General features: G+C 41.1%; 1 protein-coding gene across 16 annotated transcripts in view; it reads right to left on the bottom strand.

Moving 5' to 3' along the window:
- The window catches only part of LOC136432837 (nesprin-1-like), a 135,682-nt gene that overhangs the window by 58,264 nt on the left and 58,530 nt on the right, over positions 1 to 18,888 (bottom strand). For 15 of the 16 annotated variants that reach the window (XM_066424374.1, XM_066424377.1, XM_066424376.1 and 12 more), the window contains 23 exons: positions 18,396 to 18,527; positions 18,013 to 18,177; positions 17,571 to 17,776; positions 17,171 to 17,291; positions 16,715 to 16,870; positions 16,437 to 16,595; positions 15,993 to 16,319; positions 15,467 to 15,670; positions 15,195 to 15,305; positions 14,643 to 14,765; positions 14,184 to 14,306; positions 13,806 to 13,910; positions 13,511 to 13,630; positions 13,161 to 13,337; positions 12,715 to 12,873; positions 12,315 to 12,464; positions 12,074 to 12,192; positions 11,653 to 11,860; positions 11,093 to 11,236; positions 9,333 to 9,521; positions 8,517 to 8,637; positions 7,979 to 8,184; positions 7,065 to 7,207 (listed from right to left, as the gene is read on the bottom strand). In XM_066424374.1, the coding sequence (XP_066280471.1) occupies positions 7,065 to 7,207; positions 7,979 to 8,184; positions 8,517 to 8,637; positions 9,333 to 9,521; positions 11,093 to 11,236; positions 11,653 to 11,860; positions 12,074 to 12,192; positions 12,315 to 12,464; positions 12,715 to 12,873; positions 13,161 to 13,337; positions 13,511 to 13,630; positions 13,806 to 13,910; positions 14,184 to 14,306; positions 14,643 to 14,765; positions 15,195 to 15,305; positions 15,467 to 15,670; positions 15,993 to 16,319; positions 16,437 to 16,595; positions 16,715 to 16,870; positions 17,171 to 17,291; positions 17,571 to 17,776; positions 18,013 to 18,177; positions 18,396 to 18,527 (3,668 nt within the window). The remainder of the gene's footprint in view (positions 1 to 7,064; positions 7,208 to 7,978; positions 8,185 to 8,516; positions 8,638 to 9,332; positions 9,522 to 11,092; positions 11,237 to 11,652; positions 11,861 to 12,073; positions 12,193 to 12,314; positions 12,465 to 12,714; positions 12,874 to 13,160; positions 13,338 to 13,510; positions 13,631 to 13,805; positions 13,911 to 14,183; positions 14,307 to 14,642; positions 14,766 to 15,194; positions 15,306 to 15,466; positions 15,671 to 15,992; positions 16,320 to 16,436; positions 16,596 to 16,714; positions 16,871 to 17,170; positions 17,292 to 17,570; positions 17,777 to 18,012; positions 18,178 to 18,395; positions 18,528 to 18,888) is intronic. The other variant, XM_066424381.1, reaches the window with a different exon arrangement.

Here is an 18,888-nt window from a genome sequence, read left to right as displayed (position 1 = left end):
TATGACATGTTGACAGACAAGTTGTTGATGAAAATCTAAAATCATTTGACCTTATATCTGCTTTGTGCCTGATGTCTAACCCTCAAACTCCAACCTCTCAGGAGCCAATATAAATTCAGCCACATACAGATAATGTAATGTAACACCCACAGAGCATTTAAGGTCATTCCTGAATAGAAATATTTTTGTTTGACACAGATTTGGCCTCTGCATGTTATACCGTACCATTGTTTGGGTTAAGCATCTCATTGTAACACCTAATTACCCTCTTTAGTTGTAATCATTCCGCCCTTATGGATATTTTGCATAACTCTTAAAACGTCCAAAATATCCATAATAACATGACCAAAAGAAAAGGTATTAAAAAAAAGCATTATTTCTGTCATTCTACCCAAAAGTGGAGAACATATTCTTCAGTTTCCACATCTCTATATTTCAATCAATATCAAGAACATAAGATTTCTCATTTCAAAAATTATTGCTACAGCAATGAAATTGCTTTCTTTGACTTTCACCTTGAAAGCAAATTCTGTGTTCATTACCCAGCCTTTCAAATGCAGTTTTATCATAACATTTACGAGATTCATAAGCTGTAGTAATCTTGTCTTCAAAGGTAAAGAGCACCAGGTGTACATGTAACTGCCTACTAAAGCCATTGACACGCCCCCTCATTGACAACCATTATAAGACACAAATTTATGATGTCGCATCGCCTTCAATATTGTCTTGTCATTAACCAAAATGTATACTGTATATTTCCTCTCCTTTATGTTCTGTCTTTTATGTGTAATATTACAGTTAAGTCTATAAAACTGTCCATCTTTGCATACACATAACCATGTTGACTTCAAATAACCAAATCACACAGCTGCAGAGCCGGCATGGCTGGCCTCAAATGTGCAATCAATTCCTGCTCAGAAAATCAATATAGGGTTTTAAATGGCTTTTGTGAGCCTCATCTCCACGATATGTTGCCTGCATCAATACCTTTCCTGAGATGGCTCCTCCCTGCCCTACTCAGAGCACACTACCCTGACTGGTCCCCTCTGTGGCTATCCTTCCTCCCCGCTCCACTGATTATTGAAATGACATAAATGGTCGGAGAGGTGATTGCTATAAGAAGCCACATAAAAGCCACCACATTCTGTAGCTGGCTGCCTTTGAATAAAGGCATCCATGCATGGAGACATGTACTGGAATTTCCCAAGCAAGGCACTTCACCATCTTTAAGACTCTTCACCATCTTAGAATGATATTTCAAAAGAATTACCTACGACAACAATGTTGTACATTTTTGTAATAGTCAGCTGATTTAAAGTGTAGTATAATCACAAAACAGAGATGGAACAGACACTATTGTTAAAACAACACAACAAAACAAGGATGTTTCATATATAGTTTGAATCCACAGATGTCATCAGCGATAGCTAATACAATAGCCAAATATTTCCTATGCAGTCATGACACCTGCAGACCCTACTGGGACAAGGATAGTGCAAATGTCTATGCTCTATGCAGGCATACATGCAGCTCTAGCCACAATGTCACCTTGGTGACCTTACCTCGCTTTTTTCCAGCAAAACATTCCTCTGCATCTGTCTCTGTTAAAGCCAACAGCTTCTGAGGGCCTCCAGCCAGTAAAATTTCATGCAGTTCTAAGAATACGTAGTCAGGCTCAATTTAATCACATCTTCCTGCCCACCGTCTCTCTCCCTGTCTAACAATCGCACGTTCTGCCAGAAATTCTGAACACATGCAAGGAATACATGGCACTAACTTCACTCGGTGAATAGGAGTTGGTAATAATTAACTATCTCTGCTTGAATTACATCATTTAGACAGACTTACAAGCCCAAATGGCACTATATAATGTCAAGCTGTCTGGTCACACTAGTTTTCTCAAATTTCTTCACTGATTCTGCTACAGTATATTGAACAAATGTTGCGATACCAGCAGGTTGTAATAAAATGCAGAAGACGTCTCAACACCTGTTTTTGGGGCACAGCTTAGCCCATAAGGACTTGTGCTATATAGTTTCTATTATGAATCAACTTGTTTATGCATCTAGGAAGCAAAATGCAGCATCTATATAATATTTAAGCTGATAATATTTTAGGAGTTACAGTAACACTTACTTTTATCACGTGGGCACTCACAGGATAGCCTCCATTAGCAAACCCTCATTGGACATTGTCCCATGGGATATCTAAAATATTGTTCTCGACGTATACGTACAGAAAGAAACATTGTTGGCTTTGGCCTCTTAACACTTACTGCCTTGATGATGACAATGGCAGAGACAATTCTCTATTTTACACTAGAATTCTGTTCATTAATCAATTAATTTCAGGTGGTATTACGATTAAGATTAATTCTTTAGGTACTGATTCAGTTAGGGTGATTTCTGGGTTGAAATGTCTCATGCCACCTCGACATTTATGATCAAATGTTCCTGGCTCATCCAGTGCATGATGATTAAGTTATTGACAAAATGGCCTCCAAAATCACTCAATTAACATTTGGGTGATGAATCCTTATAATACAAGCTATATCAGGCTGTTACAGTAGCTGATAAGTTTGTGTTTGTGAAAATAACAGATACATTTGTTGGCTGTATTTTAATATTTTTAACATTCAATCAGCCTGTTGGTGTAGTTATTTGTAATGATAATTAGGGTACCTACATCTAATGATTTTCTACATTAATCAAGATAGCTGGTCTCTATATCTCATTGGTCTCTATTGTGTCTCAATGTCTGCTGATACATGTACTATAACTTATATGACAAGGGTGTCATTTCAAGCCCATCTGCATACTGTAAACCTTAATCTTTCTTGCATAATTCCATGTTGCATAAAAAAAGAAGTAGCAGTAAGTTTGAAAAGAAAACTATGATAGAAATTCATGAAGAACTTGACAATGAAATGAAGCTCAGCTTCATGACTTTGCCTCAGCTTCTGGCCTTACTCTATAATAAATCATGCTTCCTGACAAATATGGGGATTTACAGTATTCTAGCAAATGGTCTGCCCTCCCTTACAAAGTGCTTTATTCTGTCATCAATCTTGAATGGGCCCTTGGCAGGGTGTGAATTCTCCCATCTTCCACAAATAGAACCGCCAGTAAAATGTGTAAGACTCCAGGGTTTCAATGGGGACTGTTAATCACAAGTCATAAATACATCAGTCAAGGAAATGGCTTTTTAGAAATTCAAAAGTAATTGTTTTGTAATAATTGATGAGGAATCATGTGATGGCATGCCCCGTGTGCTCCTGCTAGGAAATGATTTCAGACGATTGGAATATAACACAATTAACATAAGATCAAATTTCACAACATAATATTTCACCATCGCCATGATAGCAACTGAGCGCACTTCCGCATGGCAACCTGAACATATGGCCAAGATATGCCTGAATGCAGTAGCATGTGCATGCACTCACTACTGGTCATATAGAAGACATTTCCTAGTTCCAATACATTTTAAGTAAGAATTTCAACAACAAAATACTCTTTCATATTTTCATGTTAGAGTGAACATTTTGATTCCCTGTGTATTTTGTAAATGATAATTCTCCAACTGAATTTGAATCATCATATTTTGATCAACTCCAGTGTCAATCATATAACGCTACTCACTGGCAGCAGCGAAGTCTTACATTCTGAATACATAATGTCCTCCCATCTTTGAAATTAGTAACACTGTCAATGTCGGCCAAGATGACCAGGAAAGGTGACCCTCCCATGTGATGTTGTGGTGAACCCTGTCACATGCTGCAAATCCAGACCAGCTGGAATAGTGTAATCTCATCGCCTGCTATTAGAAAACCCCCATCACTCACGCACTGAGAGCCGTGGGCACATTCCCGTCAGAGTACTCCAGGCTTCTCTGATGTCTACATCGCAGACCATTGGAGCAGCAGAGGCAATCCAGCAGCGATGCCATAGTGGGGTGGGGAGGGCAGGGAGGGGTGGTGGGCAGGTGTGCCGACCGCCAGGCAAACTAACTTCAATACATCCACACTCCCATCGATCCAATAAATATTACATACTGCCTCCTGCATCCCATTTTCTCCTCCTCATGAATAATGGATCACAGAGGGCTCGGAAACCTGATTTGGTTCACCCTTTGATGGCGTTTGGGGGAACTAATCCATTCCTATTAACACAGCAGGCTTCACTAGCAGGCACACCTCTGTCTCGATTAACTCTTTAATTAGCTCATAAGACTATTGTCATCAGTGTTATGCAATATGTCTCATCAATCTATCTGAGGAAGCTGAAGTGAAATGCTGGATTTGTATGGAAGCCTGCCATGGTGGGCCCCACATATGCACATACATGTATCATGGGGCATGCTTCACCTCAGCTTTGATTTATCATTACTAGAGGCTTCATGACTGGTGAGGGTTGTGTCCATGTTTGTAAATAAACAACTACTGATCTTTGATTTGCTTTCCTTATAGTAGCACAATGTACCTACTGTACAACAGCTTTTTGGCTAAAAACCCATGCTGAAGATGATAGATCTACATTTTTTCATTGACCTTGACTGGTTATTTGACAAGGAAATACATGTATAATGTTAATAGATCTTACTGAATTTCATCAGCCATTTCCGATACTATCCTGTGTGAAAATATAAACAATAAAAGATAAGATCTAAGGCTTAAGGACACAGCACAGAGTACCACATGTAATAAACACCGCCAGCATATTGATCTGTCATTGCAGGTGATTATTATCCACAAGATTGTTGACACAGTTGATCCTCCCTCAGGGGGCCAGTAATACAAAGGGACTATTGATTTCTGAGATAACCCTGCCCTTTTGCCTTACAAGCCTATATGAATGAACACAATACTAGTCACAGTCACAGTAAAAGAAAACCCTCTCTGGACACAATGTTGCCTCTGTTGAAGTGTCCAATGAAGTTCAATAATCCCATGACCTTTTTGCCCATGGTGTGCATACATTATATTGATTCCATGAGTATTCAAGTCAAGGCTCAAGGGTAAATTTAGTGTGCTTTGGAATCAAATGTTACAGGCAAATCTAATTAGGCCTAGTTCATCTCCTTAAACAGCTGCTCTGGTTTTAGTTTGTCCCCCTTCCATGATTTGAAGACTATCCAATTACAATGTGTTTAGACAAATGATAGACAATGAACTATTATTGTAACCAGAGTGCATACTGCATCCCTACAACCTGTACTGCTTTTAACAGAAAGTTTTTGTTTAGACCCTATTGAGTTGACCCTATTAGCCAGATGGTGAGGAAGCCAATATAAGTGATGGATAGTATGTGTTGGTTCTTATAGGCCAACCTAGCGGAACATTAACCTAGATACAGAAGAGTTAATGATACACAGTAGGACAGCATGGCCTCATGACACTTATTTTGTATGTTGTGTGACCCTTATATACAAGTAGGCCATGATTTTTTCACTGTTTTATGTCAGTGGTATCTTAATTTTATTTACAGATTTGAAATATCACACATTGCCAACTCTGGCTAAACCAAACACCCTAAAACACATGAGTGGGCAAAACAATCAATACATGGTCAATGGGGCAGCTGTTGGAAGGAAGGTTTGTTTGCATCATGCCCCATATAAAATTGATTACTAATCATCCACTCAGTTGTGCGATAAAATGTTAACAGAGAAGAGAAAGATGACCAACACGTGTCATTGACTCATGCCTTATGCTGAAACACCATCACTACGGACTGTTGTAGTCCTGTCTCTGGCACTAAAACACTGTTACTATGAACTAGGGTGGGCCTGTCCTTGCTGCTGAAACACTGCTACAAAGAACTAATGTGGACTTCTCTTTAATGCTGAAACAATGAGAACAATAGTGGGCCTGTCCCTGGTGCTGAAACACTATTGCCAATAACAGTAGTGGGCCTGTCCCTAGTGCTGAAACACCACCAAGAACTGTTATGGTCCTGTCCCTGGTGCTGAAACACCACCAAGAACTGTTCTGGGCCTGTCCCTAGTGCTGAAACACCACCAAGAACTGTTCTGGGCCTGTCCCTAGTGCTGAAACACCGCCACCAAGAACTGTTCTGGGCCTGTCCCTAGTGCTGAAACACCACCACTAAGAACTGTTCTGGGCCTGTCCCTAGTGCTGAAACACCGCCACCAAGAACTGTTCTGGGCCTGTCCCTAGTGCTGAAACACCACCACTAAGAACTGTTCTGGGCCTGTTCCTGAAACACCACCACTAAGAACTGTTCTGGGCCTGTCCCTGGTGCTGAAACACCACCACTAAGTACTGTTTTGGGCCTGTCTGTGGTGCTGAAACACCACCACTAAGAACTGTTTTGGGCCTGTCCCTGGTGCTGAAAAACTACCACTAAGAACTGTTCTGGACCTGTCCCTGGTGCTGAAACACCACCACTAAGAACTGTTCTGGGCCTGTCCCCAGTGCTGAAACACCACCACTAAGAACTGTTCTGGGCCTGTCCCCGGTGCTGAAACACCACCACTAAGAACTGTTCTGGGCCTGTCCCCAGTGCTGAAACACCACCACTAAGAACTGTTCTGGGCCTGTCCCCGGTGCTGAAACACCACCACTAAGAACTGTTCTGGGCATGTCCCCAGTGCTGAAACACCACCACTAAGAACTGTTCTGGGCCTGTCCCCAGTGCTGAAACACCACCACTAAGAACTGTTCTGGGCCTGTCCCCGGTGCTGAAACACCACCACTAAGAACTGTTCTGGGCATGTCCCTGGTGCTGAAACCCAACACTGAATCATATGTGGTATGGAAACCCCTGTATGCTGTGATATTGTTTATATACTAAAACAGCATTACCATATCATACACAGTTGATACTTCCCTGATGTTGACATAAGCAGGATATGTTGCAAGCCCATCCATCAGACCAAAATGTGAGTTATTATAAAAAAATACACTGGAGAATGTCGTCCATGTCTAACTAATGACAGTGAAGGGGTAAAGTGGCAAATCCCTATCTGCCTTTGATTTTCTTAATTCGATTGAAAGCAATTTTACTTGCATGTTCAGAGGCTGCATGTGGTTTATAACATACCGCTTAAACTGCTGCTCCACAGCCACTAGCTTCTCCCTGAGGATGGATGCATCCTGGGGGTTGAGCTGAGCCTCCATAGCGCCACCTTGCTGTTGCAGCCGGTTTAGCATCTCATCATACATGCCAGCCTCCTTGCTGATGTGCTGAAGGGATGACAAAACAGTAGTAGAAGTATATCTAAGTTCTTGTAAGAAATACAATCAATCAACACACTGCAGCATAATGATATGTGAGCTGTTCTGGATCGGCTACAGTTGTCAAATTACACCAAATGATGGATTATCTGATGTCCTACCAAGGGAATGTATTAACATGTTTTGCAAAAGTGGCATTAGCTTTCAATAATGCAATTGCTAGATTTCACAGTGTATTTGACCTATTATCGGTACTCAAAATGTTTGTTATATTGTAGAATGAGAGGTAAAAATAAAAGAGAGTGCCACAAGGTCTTACAAGTAAAATAATATAAAGTACAATCATTAAATGGATTACAAATGTTATAGTAAAGAATTATGTTTAAGAATGATGAGGATGAGATGAGGTAAGATAAATATGACATAGCTACACGGCAGACGTTTTTCATTAATGAACTTCTTCTCATGGGCTCTGATGATGATGATCTACCCTGCACTGGTCTTAAGGTGCAGATGAGGTTAACAAGAAAACGTGATCTCATCTTAAGCAATCATGATTAGGAGGATATCCTCCATAAAGCACTTAAGTACATGATCTCCAGTGGTCTTCCAACTGATTCAACTGTGGAGAAGTGATGTCATTGAGGCTTTAGGTTTCCTTGAACCAGAATTTTTTCTATTTGTACAGAGAGGTCAACTGTCCTAAGAAAATAAGTATGTCTTTTCCACACATCACCAAGGGAGGATAGCAGAGCACACTGTAATATGTTGCACTTTTACCTGGTGTTTATCTAGCTGGGATTCCAACTCCTGCAGTGCAGCATCAAGCTTGACCTCTGGGAAGGTTGCGATGTCTGCTTGCTTCAACCACTGGCTACAGCCGTCCAGGTCAGCCTGGAAGGTCTCCCTGTCCTGAAGGGCACTCTCCAGGCTGACCAGCCGAGTGGTCAGCTGGTCCCGAAGGTTATCATTACCTTCTTGCAGACCTAGAAAAGAGCAAAGACCAAGGTCAAAATTTGACAACTAAACACAATTAAACTTAAAAATATTTGGTACTTTTTAGAATGATAAAGTATGCAATTTAGGAGGATGTATGTAGCCTTCTTCTTTTAACAGGGATAGGGGAAGAAATTATTGAATGTCACAAAAAATCAGTCTTATGCTTACTGAAGAAGGTAGAAGGAGAATGAAATCCTATAGCAAATAGACGCATCTAACCAAAAAAATCCATCAAAATCAATTTTGGTTCGCATTTCCCAAGGGGAAAGGCAAATTGGGGAAGGTTTGCAAAAGGAAACTAAGTATTGATGAAAACTACCTTCAAGGGCACTGTCCAGCTTGACCTTGTCATCCTCATCAAGGTCATCCAGCAGATCTTGTGCTTTGCTGTTGACTTCTGCTATGCTGGGCTGATACGAGGAGACAACGTTCTGTAGGGCCTGTAAACACAGCATACAAATGATTCTCAGTCTCGTATTGTTCGACCTACTTTGTTAATGCAATTCAGTTCTTCAGGGAGTAATTGATAGAGAAAGTGGCTAGTAATCTAATGTGTTCTTTTTACCAATAACGTCTCTTAATAAAGATTTTTATTATCACCAGAAGAAGAATTCTAGATTCAACTTGATACACTGATGATGGTTAGACATCCAGTTAATAAGATATGCCAAATGACAGTTACTCAAGCAATTGGATAAAATTTGGAAATAGTCAGACTTTTGAAATGCCTTGTTGCAAACTACAAAACTTTAGACAAAACTGAAGTTTGAGGATTGAAAAACTTTAATAATGATATTGTGTTGTTTTCCTTTAAATCAAATTCATCCCAGCTTACATTTAAATTTTGTGGAACCAGACAAGCATGAATCATCTTTGAACAGATTGCCACCCTTATTGTAATGGATGCAGGAAAGAGGTGATGACCCATCTAGACCTGATAATGAACCCATCCATCGACCACAACTATGCTGTCCCCTCGGCACAGGTTTGATATATTGTATTTGTTCCACATGACTTACTTAATCCTGACCTTGCCATCAGTCATCATGCTTGGGATATTTTGGGGTGATATAGCAGCAGTAAAGGTCACATCAGTAAAAAAAACCCATCAAAGGAACAGACAACTATCCATTACCTTGCAGGAGTTAATCTGCTTCTGCACACCATGGGGCTGTAGAGCGACGGGCTCCTCCACCAGGGTCTGCACCTTCCTGCCCGTCTGTTCCAGCCACGTCTGGCACTGCTCCAGCTCCGACAGAAGGTCCCGCCGCTCAGAAACACCTTTTCCCAGAGCCTGTCGCCGCCCCTTGGCATCCTTCTCCAACTGGGCATCAATGCAGTTACAAGAACTCTTATTCCCCATGGCCATCAACAACCATCACCACCTTGGAACAGTGGCCTTGAATCCATGTTAACAACACCCTACTACGTCACGTACGGGTCAGACAGGCTGGATCTTTAGGGGCTACTGAACTTCCAACTAGTGTGGAAATGTCATAACACGAGCAGATTCATCTGTCAACCTATATCTTCTGATAGTGCTGGCCAAACATCCAGACATTGACATACAGCTCCAGGACTGACTCTCAGCCCAACTCTCTGCATTCCCTGCCCGGGCACGAAACTCAATTTTGAAGTAATTAACTAGCAAGAGGGTGAATGAGATCAATGATATTTCACCCTAATAGTGGGATAAAATCAATAGTTATTGATGCACTGATTCTCATTTGTGGGACAAATGTCCAGTTTGGGACATGAAACAGTAGATGGAGGGAGATGGCCAGAATAACTAAATCACACCGTAGGACATCTATCAGATGTTTAGTCATGACATGCATCACTTGTTATTCTCTGGCTAGAAATTCAGCAGGAAGAGAGTTATAGATGCCTTTCACAATGGTATCTAACAATGTAACATAGAAAACCACTTGTCTCCAATGATTCAATAATGAGCATGATGGAATTGGTATTTAAAGATACAGTAGAAAAGGTGTCTATAACAAGAACAATGTAAAAATATACTATACATACAGAACAAGTAAAGTGTTTTTGTCTCTAAATATCTCTCATAAATCTCATAAAAAAAGCTAACACAAATTCAACTGTGCCCTTTGTTAAAACAGTCATCTGATTGAAAGAAAAGTAAGGCATAAGGTCTGGTAAATCAACAAGACCTGTAAGTCTGTTTCCTTCACAGGAGAGTGCAGTTAATGAAAAACCTATCTGCCACTGATTTCCCAAAGCAACAATAGCATCAATACACATGAATGAGTATTGTCTGAAATGACCTTCACAGATTGTACATTTTGTCATTTTAATAACAGCTGTTTGCAAGAATAGAGTGTATTGGAAGGAGTAACCTGTCTCAAATCTATGTGAATTATTGGCAAAACGAGTAATCGTCCTTGTAGGGAATAAATAAAGACCCAATCTTCGCTTTTGACACTTGGGGCCAACCCTGCATGCTGCTTTCTCAACACATGTTGTACTTTGCAAACAGAAATGAAAATAATAGCACACCTGTCAACAATATTTTTGGATGGCATAAACTGACTCTACGAACACTTACACTAAGACAAGACAGGTAAAAGAATACAAGTCATAATACTAAAGGATCACTTAAAAAACTTTTCATTCCGAAAATTTGGTGTCCATGACATTACTGTTGCAGCCAGTCGAAAATCTATATTTCATCCAATCAAGACAATGTTTAACCATGCTATCCCACAAGAAGTTAACTCATTATTTTCTATGGTAATGACAACCACATCATCAAAAGCTGTTTACTTTTAAAGGCAAACTGCATGTTTGAACAATATTTGGCTGCCAAGTATCAATGACAGACTAACACATCCCAAAGATTACACCACAGAAAACAAGTACAGTGCCACACACCTGAGTGTACTGCTGCTGGATGCTCTGCAGTTTGGCCTCTAGATCGTTTCTCTCTGTCTTGCCCAAATTTGGCAAAAGTTCCTCCACAAAGGTCTGCATGGAGGCCAGGCTGTCCTTTCGTTCATCTATCTCCTTACATAGGCCCTATGTTATGGAGGCAACAAACATCCCAAATTATTATTACATTACTCACTGCATCCTCATCATGGGAAGACAGAAATTTGGTATAACAACCATTTGCTGAATGTCTGTGTAATGATGATAACATTTTTAGAGTTAATTGAAGACTGGCTCTATGTTAGGAAGAAAGTGTTGTGCATAGAGAGGAAATACAGGAATTAGTGGTATATTGGTTCCAACTGGATGGCATTTCAGCACCACTTTTACTTTTGTTGATCCTATCATTTCACAATAGCAATAACAACAGTTTAACAAAGATGCAACAGTTTCAAGTAGAATGCCTACTTGTTTTTTTCAACTACCCCCAACCTTGAGATTGTTTTCATTGTGACAAGCTAATCATAACAAAATGCAAGCCATGACTAAAATCCAGGACTTACAGAGTACTGCTCCAGCTGTTTCTGAGCTTCTTGTACATCCAGTTTGAGCACTACTGGTGCTGCGACCCTCCCCTGCATGGTCTGCAGCCATGTCTGTGTGCCTGCAGTCTGGAACTGGGCACCGCTGAAGTGTTCCAAGGCAGTCTGCAGCTGGGACTGCTGCGACTGGGCAACTTTCAGCAGCCGGCCCAGGTGCTCTTCCAGAATGCTGGCAGAAGTAGATAAAGTATATCACAATTTTGCTTATAAACATACTAGGAGTACAGTGAAATATGCCAACTATAACTGCGTGCATATGATTTAACAAGGACAATCTATTGCTCTAGACAGCTTACATGCAATGCCACTTTATAGCCTGAGTCCAAGAAGCCTTTTTGTGACAAACATACTGTAGAAAAAATGTGAGTTACATGGAACATACCTGACATGGTCTTGCAGTAGTCTTTGATCGCTGACTGCCAGTGCTGCCTTCATGTCCTTCCCCCGGGCTCTCAGCTCCTCAATGGTAACTTTCTGGTGTTCTATGTCTGCCACCAGATGCTAGGGTAAAATAAACAGAAGTTGACAAAAGTTTTGTTCCAAGAAAATGATAAAATCTTGCTTCTAGTCAAGGTGTCTTTTCATCAAGGTGGTAATCATAAATTTGACGACAACTCCGTTACCTTGGCCTTGTCCAGCCTGACAGGGGTGCTGCTGTCCCTGTCCTGGTCCAGCTGACCCAGGATGACCTGGTACTGCTCCAGCTGGGAGCTCAGCTGCTCTCGGGCGTCCTGGTACTCCTCTGCCGCCTTCAGCTCCTCTTCTCTCTGAGCCTGGTACATCAGAGAAACAGATGATTTAAATCTATGTACAAATTATGTACAAATTGATTTGTCTTCTTATCCACTTTTAGTACAATCACGGTATGCTGGGATACTTAAAACCCTGTAAAGAATTCAAACTGGAGGCATGTTCACAAAGATATCTACAATGAGCCATACTAGGTATGGCTAACTACAATAACCAAATAAGACATAAACAAAACAGCATAATGAACTGTCCATGACGACATCATGTACTGACCTGAAGGGCAGCTGTGTCTGTACACAGTTGCTCCAGATGTTCTGCCAGTTCTGAAATCACTGGATCTTCTGCATCAGGATTGTCTCCTGAAAGGCTCATGAATTTTTGCTGAAGAGCTTTCAAGAAGGCCTCCTTTGACTTCACCTCTTCTGCCAGCTCCTACAGTTACAACACGCAAGTGGGTAAGAATATGTTCAAATAAAACATGTGCAAAATGTTGTAACAGTGATATAATGGAAAGTTCTTAATGACAAACATATCAGATGGTGAAATAATTGGTCTTTGTTAGCAGAATTGTGGTGAGACATCATCATGAGTACATCTGCCCGGCATTAATGTTCTTGGTTATCTAATCAGGACAATATCTGCCAACCCCAGTTGAAAAGTATTCATACTAGGCATAACTTTTCACATCCAAACAAAAAACAGTTGACACAAACACTGACCTGTATTTGACTAGACTGTGTTTTTGCTCTATTGATGCTGAGTTCTGCTGGTTTCCCCTTCAGATGGGTCAGGTTCTTCCCTGCCTCCTGTAGGAAGGACTGCAGCTTGCCCTTGGTCTTCTCCAGCCCCTCCCACTCAGACACCAGGCCAGAGGCTACTGTAACCCTACGCTGCAGCTGGAGGGAGAAGATAAATCAAGAAAACTTATGTCAACACAATGAACTCAAACATTTACCAACATATGATGTGTAACACATTTTCAGTAGTGAATAACATCAAACAACCCAGTAGCAACAACAAGGACATGCGAAGGAATGTGTTGACTGTGGAGAGATATCCTCATGCCTACCTGTTCTGTTACTTCTTCCAGCCTGCCCTGCAGAGGGGTGCTGCCGTCTGTGTAATCACCAGTGTCTTCTGACAGAGCAGATATGGAGGATTCTGTTGCCTTCGTCTTCTCAAGCATGACCTGGAGTTACAAGAGACGTTGGATGATGAGTTACTGCAAAAACTTACATGTACACAATGCTCTACAAATTCATTTTAGAAAGGAAGCATTCTATCATTAAACTACTTATAGCATTGTACAAATAAAAGCTAATCATACACAAAGAAACTTTAAAGACAATCAAACGTTTCAGCACCTTTTGTTCCTGAAGTATCTTCTGGGCCTCCTCCAGACTAGAGGCGTGGCTTGGCTCCTCCCCTTGTACAGCAGTTGTAGCTTCCTTAAGCCACTCATCAGCAGCCTAGCCATTCAATATAGAAGAAACAGTTCGTTAACCCTAAGTAATGAAAGAGCTTTGTAGATCTGTAGTTGAGATAGAATAGGTTGATAATGTTTCATAAGAACCTATCTACTGTGTAATTCTCAGCACAAAAACATGCAGTTATAAACACTGTCAGAGAACTTCTTTTGGTTGTCTGAAAAGCAGCGGGATGTCTATCCACAATGAAATCTATCCACAAGAAAATATTTCATAACTGCACATATCTTGGGAAAACCTCACAATGTTGCCCACCTGAAAAGACTCCTGCAGCTGCTCATGTTTCACAACAGCAGCCTCCAGCTGTTGCTGCACCTGCTGGCCTGCAGTCTTCACAGAACCGTAGCTGGACTGTAGGGTGTCCAACTGGGAGGACACCTATCAGAAAAGACAGTGTGAGGTCTTGACAATTTGTATTCTGAATCATTTTCTTTCAACAGGAAATATCAACACAGTGAATATACAGTTTGTTAATACATGTATGCCTATATCAAAAGTCACTATACCATGTCATTTGAGAACTTGATACATAACTGATGACATAAAAAATTATAATCTTGAACTTGTTGCAGACAATGATGGATCTATAAGCCTGTAGATAACTTCAACAAAAGCAATTGGTCTTCCAAAACAAAACAGTTGGAGATGAAAAAGACACAAGATACATGCATACAAAGAAGCATTACAACACAAGGACTTGAAGTTAGTAAATACCTTTTTCTTGAGTTTGGCCCTGGCTACATCAGCCATGGGGATCTGAGGTGAGGTAAGCTGTTTGCCGGTGTCTCTGACGCTGTCTATGTTAGACTGGAAAGCCTCTACATCCTGCATCACAGCCTATAAAGGTGATGGTAGCGGTGCAGGTGGAAAAGCAGTGCATGAAGTGTGATTTATGAGACAAAGCCAAGCTTGAACTTGTAGATATTTGTGGCAACACAAGGCAACATGGCACGGATACACTAGACTGTACTACAATCTTGCTAGTTCTAAACAAACTAGATTTAAGCTTGCTGCGTCTGGAACTCTGTATACCAAAAGCTGATATCATTAACGACAGGACATTCCATGCAAAGTAACAGCTTGTGACAGACTGTTCAGGTAAGAAACATTAAGACACAGACAACACATCAAACATCACAGTCATGGAACAATCAGCTGAAATGTGGTGGTATTTCAAGAATATGTCCTTTAACTTTAAATGTGCAATGAATTTACACTTTAAAGCTTAAAACATCATTGCGACACCTGTCTGAAACCCAAGCCTACCTTGTGCTGCTGGTGCGCCTGCTGTGCACTCTCCAGACTAGCCGGCTGGCTGCTGCCTTCTGACATCACCTTGTTAGACATCAGCATCAGCCACTTCTCTGCTTCTTGCACCTGGAAAGGAAAAATAATTCTATCTATCTGAACAGTAGCAACATGTTAACAGAGACACGTTTTTATAATCTAACAAATGTCATCTATATCGCAAGTTATAAAATACACTGAGCCACAGATTACAACATGCACATTATATGGAGAAACAAAATGATAGCTACCTTGCCCTGATACTCCCTGTGAGTTGTGGTGACTTTAACAAACAAGGTGATGATCTCCTCCAGCCTGGTGATAATGACGGTGAACCTCCTCTCCAGCTGGCCCAGGCTGGCTGACTCCTGACCTCCCCGCTCCTTCAGCTGTGCCGCCTGCTGCTTCAGGTCAGCCAGGGTCGACTGCTTCTCAAGGACCTCTGACTGGAGAGCCTGTGTGAGGGTAGAGACACGTGTATCAAATACTCCCTTTTCAATGTTAATTCTCAATGTTAACATATAATTATCATTTACTACACTTGTACCGGAAAATGAGACTCGTATGTGCTTTTGTCACCAGCAAGCTTAAATACATTCAGTAGTCTGGTTATAATGTGTGCATATAAACAGTTTGTGATGAATGACACTATTTATTCTGTTTCTTGTGGTAAAAATGCAAAAATTGCTTTCAAACAAGATTTTCACAGCCTCCCAGAAACTGAATCGGATATAAATTTGCATAAATTAATCTAGCTAATATCCAAGCAAATCTTACCTGGTACTTCTCCAGCTGTGACTTCTTCTCTCCCAGACCTGCTCCCACCTCCACATCAGCTGACAGTTTGGACTCCAAGTCCTTCAGCCAGGTGGAGAACGTCCCGACAGCCTCAGCATGCTCCTGTTGCTGATGGACGTCTGAGTCAACTGAAGTCTGTAGTTCCTGCAGGGAAGTGTCAAGTTGCTTGTACTCTCTCCTCAGCCTCTCCATCTCCTTGGTGATGGGCTTGTGCCCATGGGCTGCTGTAGTGGACAGGACTTTCTCTGTCTTGTCCGTGGCAGCCTTCAGTTTGGACTTCCCATCTAGGACAGTAGTTCCCAGGTCCTATGATGTATAAGATAGCAGTCTTTTAGTCAACTGACAAAGTTTTTACTTGTTATTACTAGAAATCAAAATGGTTGTTTCAAGACTATCTTATAGAAACAAAAATACTTTTCCTACCTTGAGAGTTTTGATCCTGGTCTCCAGTGGCTGTGTGGTGTTTGATTTACAGCGTTGTATCTCCTGACTCAGCTGGCTGATCCAATGTGAGGTGGACTTAACAGTCACATCAAACTGTTCATGATCTGTCACAGTCTGGTCCAGCCTTTTCACCAGGTCCTAATGGAACAAACAGTTAAGATGACTACATTGATTCTTGTTATAAACTTTATGACACTTGTGGTGTCCTGACATGAAAAAAGAAGAAGATAATTTTGTACAACACCGCAGACACTCACTTTGCTGATGATGGTGAGAGACTGGAAGTGTGAGGTGATGCTGGTGACCTGTGACCCCAAGCTGACATTCGCTGCCTGGTGACCCATCACCACTGTAGCCTGCTTACTCAGCGCCTCTATGGCAGCCTTCCTCTTCATCACTTCATCATGATGAGACTAAACAAATAGAGAGGTAAAACAGTAGTTACTATAAAAGACGAAGATGATATTTTGTTCTGTAAGTAGACAGTCAACACCCATACTTTTAAGGTAGTGTCAAACTGACTATCAAACTTAAAGATTGAATGAATGTTTTTTTTACCCTTCCCTGTACCGGTTGGGTTCCCCTAATCTGTATTTAGTACTTACCAATTGACATTTTCCAAGGCTAACTATCTTAACCAACCTTGCAGATACTCGGGTATACCAGATAAATGTACTATGCACCCGAATTATCCTCAATAATGCTATCTATACCTTGAACTTGGCAAGCTGTTCTCTCTTCTCTTGTACAGTTGACACAAGTGGAACCTCCGTCTTCAGGGTCGACTCCATGTTTGCCAGCCATGTTGTTCGCTCTTTCTCCATTTCCTCATATCTGTATCAAAATGATCAAAACCTTGAAGACTCTTGTACCCTACTATAAGATACACCCTAATGACATATTATGCATTTTTCCATAGACATATTCTCCATCATGACTATATACACCTTTATTCATAATTCATTTCAGGAAATGATGATTTGACGAGACAATATAGAAATTCATCAATGACATGTGCAGCATTTGCCTCTTTTGTTGACAGGAACCAACACAAACATTATTATCATTCATAAGACCTTGTATCATATCATCATAATAGTTGCAAAGGAATACCTTTCCCACTCTCCTAATAAGACCCCCAGGTCAGTAGAGAGTTTTCCGATGTCTCTGGAGAACTGATCCACGTCCCTGTGTGCTGTTTTGATCTCCTGCTGGATGTGCTTGACCCCTGCCTGGGAGATGTTGAGCAGTGTCTGGTCACCCAGGGATGACAGGTGCTCCACCATGGACTTGCCAGTAGTCACATAGGACTGCAGCTCCTGGGTGGAGAGATGTGACAGATATGTCTCTTTAGTTTGGTAAATCTATAGTATGATCTAAATCTGAATGTCAAAGTATTGGCTCTGCTTCTGAATAAACAAAAACATGAAGAAACTGACTTCTAGCTTAAGTTAAGAAAAGATCATCATTGGGCAATAGCTACATGTACATTAGTTCTAGTAGAACATATGATCTGATACCAATTCATGTCCATACATTTGCCAAGATTGGTTACCTGCAGTTTGTTCAGCTTGGTCTGAGTTGCTGCTCTCTCAGTGCATGCCTCACCACAGCCACGTAGCTCCTCCTGTGCCGGGTTGAACCAAGTTTGGAAGGACTGCAGAGCTTCCTGGTACTGCTGGTGGTCTGACACTATACTTTCCATGTGGCTGACACGATCCTATTTCAGGAGAGGCAAGGTGATCATTTCAATGTACATGTAGTTGTGTTTGCTCCTTTATCTTAGTGCTACAGGTTATGGTTCCATCATGAATGTAGATGAATAAAACCAAGCTAATAGTATGTATTACGGCAGTCTAGTGGATTTCTAATAAAACAACATTTGAGAGGTTGCAAGCATTAATCAATCTAATGATACAAGCAACAGAAGGGACATACCTGTGCCTTAGTTAGCAGTTCTGCATAGTGTTCCCTAATGTCACTGACATCGCTGTCTGACGTGACCTGGCCAGCCTTCTCCACCACCTTCTCCAGCAGAGACTGGTGGGTCACAATGTCCTGATGAATGGCCTGCAGGGGAAAGTTTATCTACTGAAGGCTCAGGTATATCCAAACTCCAAAGACTGTTGATTGTTGACTTCAATGGCCAGGGTATCGATTACTTTTGGTGGTGAACTTTACTTCAAGGGATAGTGTGAAAATTTTGGGAAATATGAATTATAAAATGGGGATACTAAACAGCCATCCTGGGTACTGAACACCTAACCTTTGCCCTTCTGATGTCTTTATTAAGCTACGCCCTACTTGATCACTGACCCTGTCCATTGAACTGTGTTAATTTGACTTCAATTTTTCCCCATTGTCTGCTGACAACACCCCCTTTTCTGATATGATACTGTCCCGCTAAACCAACCCATTTGTTTGAAAGACA

This window comes from Branchiostoma lanceolatum, chromosome 4 (assembly GCF_035083965.1).
Source record: "Branchiostoma lanceolatum isolate klBraLanc5 chromosome 4, klBraLanc5.hap2, whole genome shotgun sequence".
Classification (NCBI taxonomy): domain Eukaryota; kingdom Metazoa; phylum Chordata; class Leptocardii; order Amphioxiformes; family Branchiostomatidae; genus Branchiostoma; species Branchiostoma lanceolatum.
Note: the sequence above shows the minus strand (reverse complement) of the source record. Positions and strands in the feature narration are given on the sequence as shown.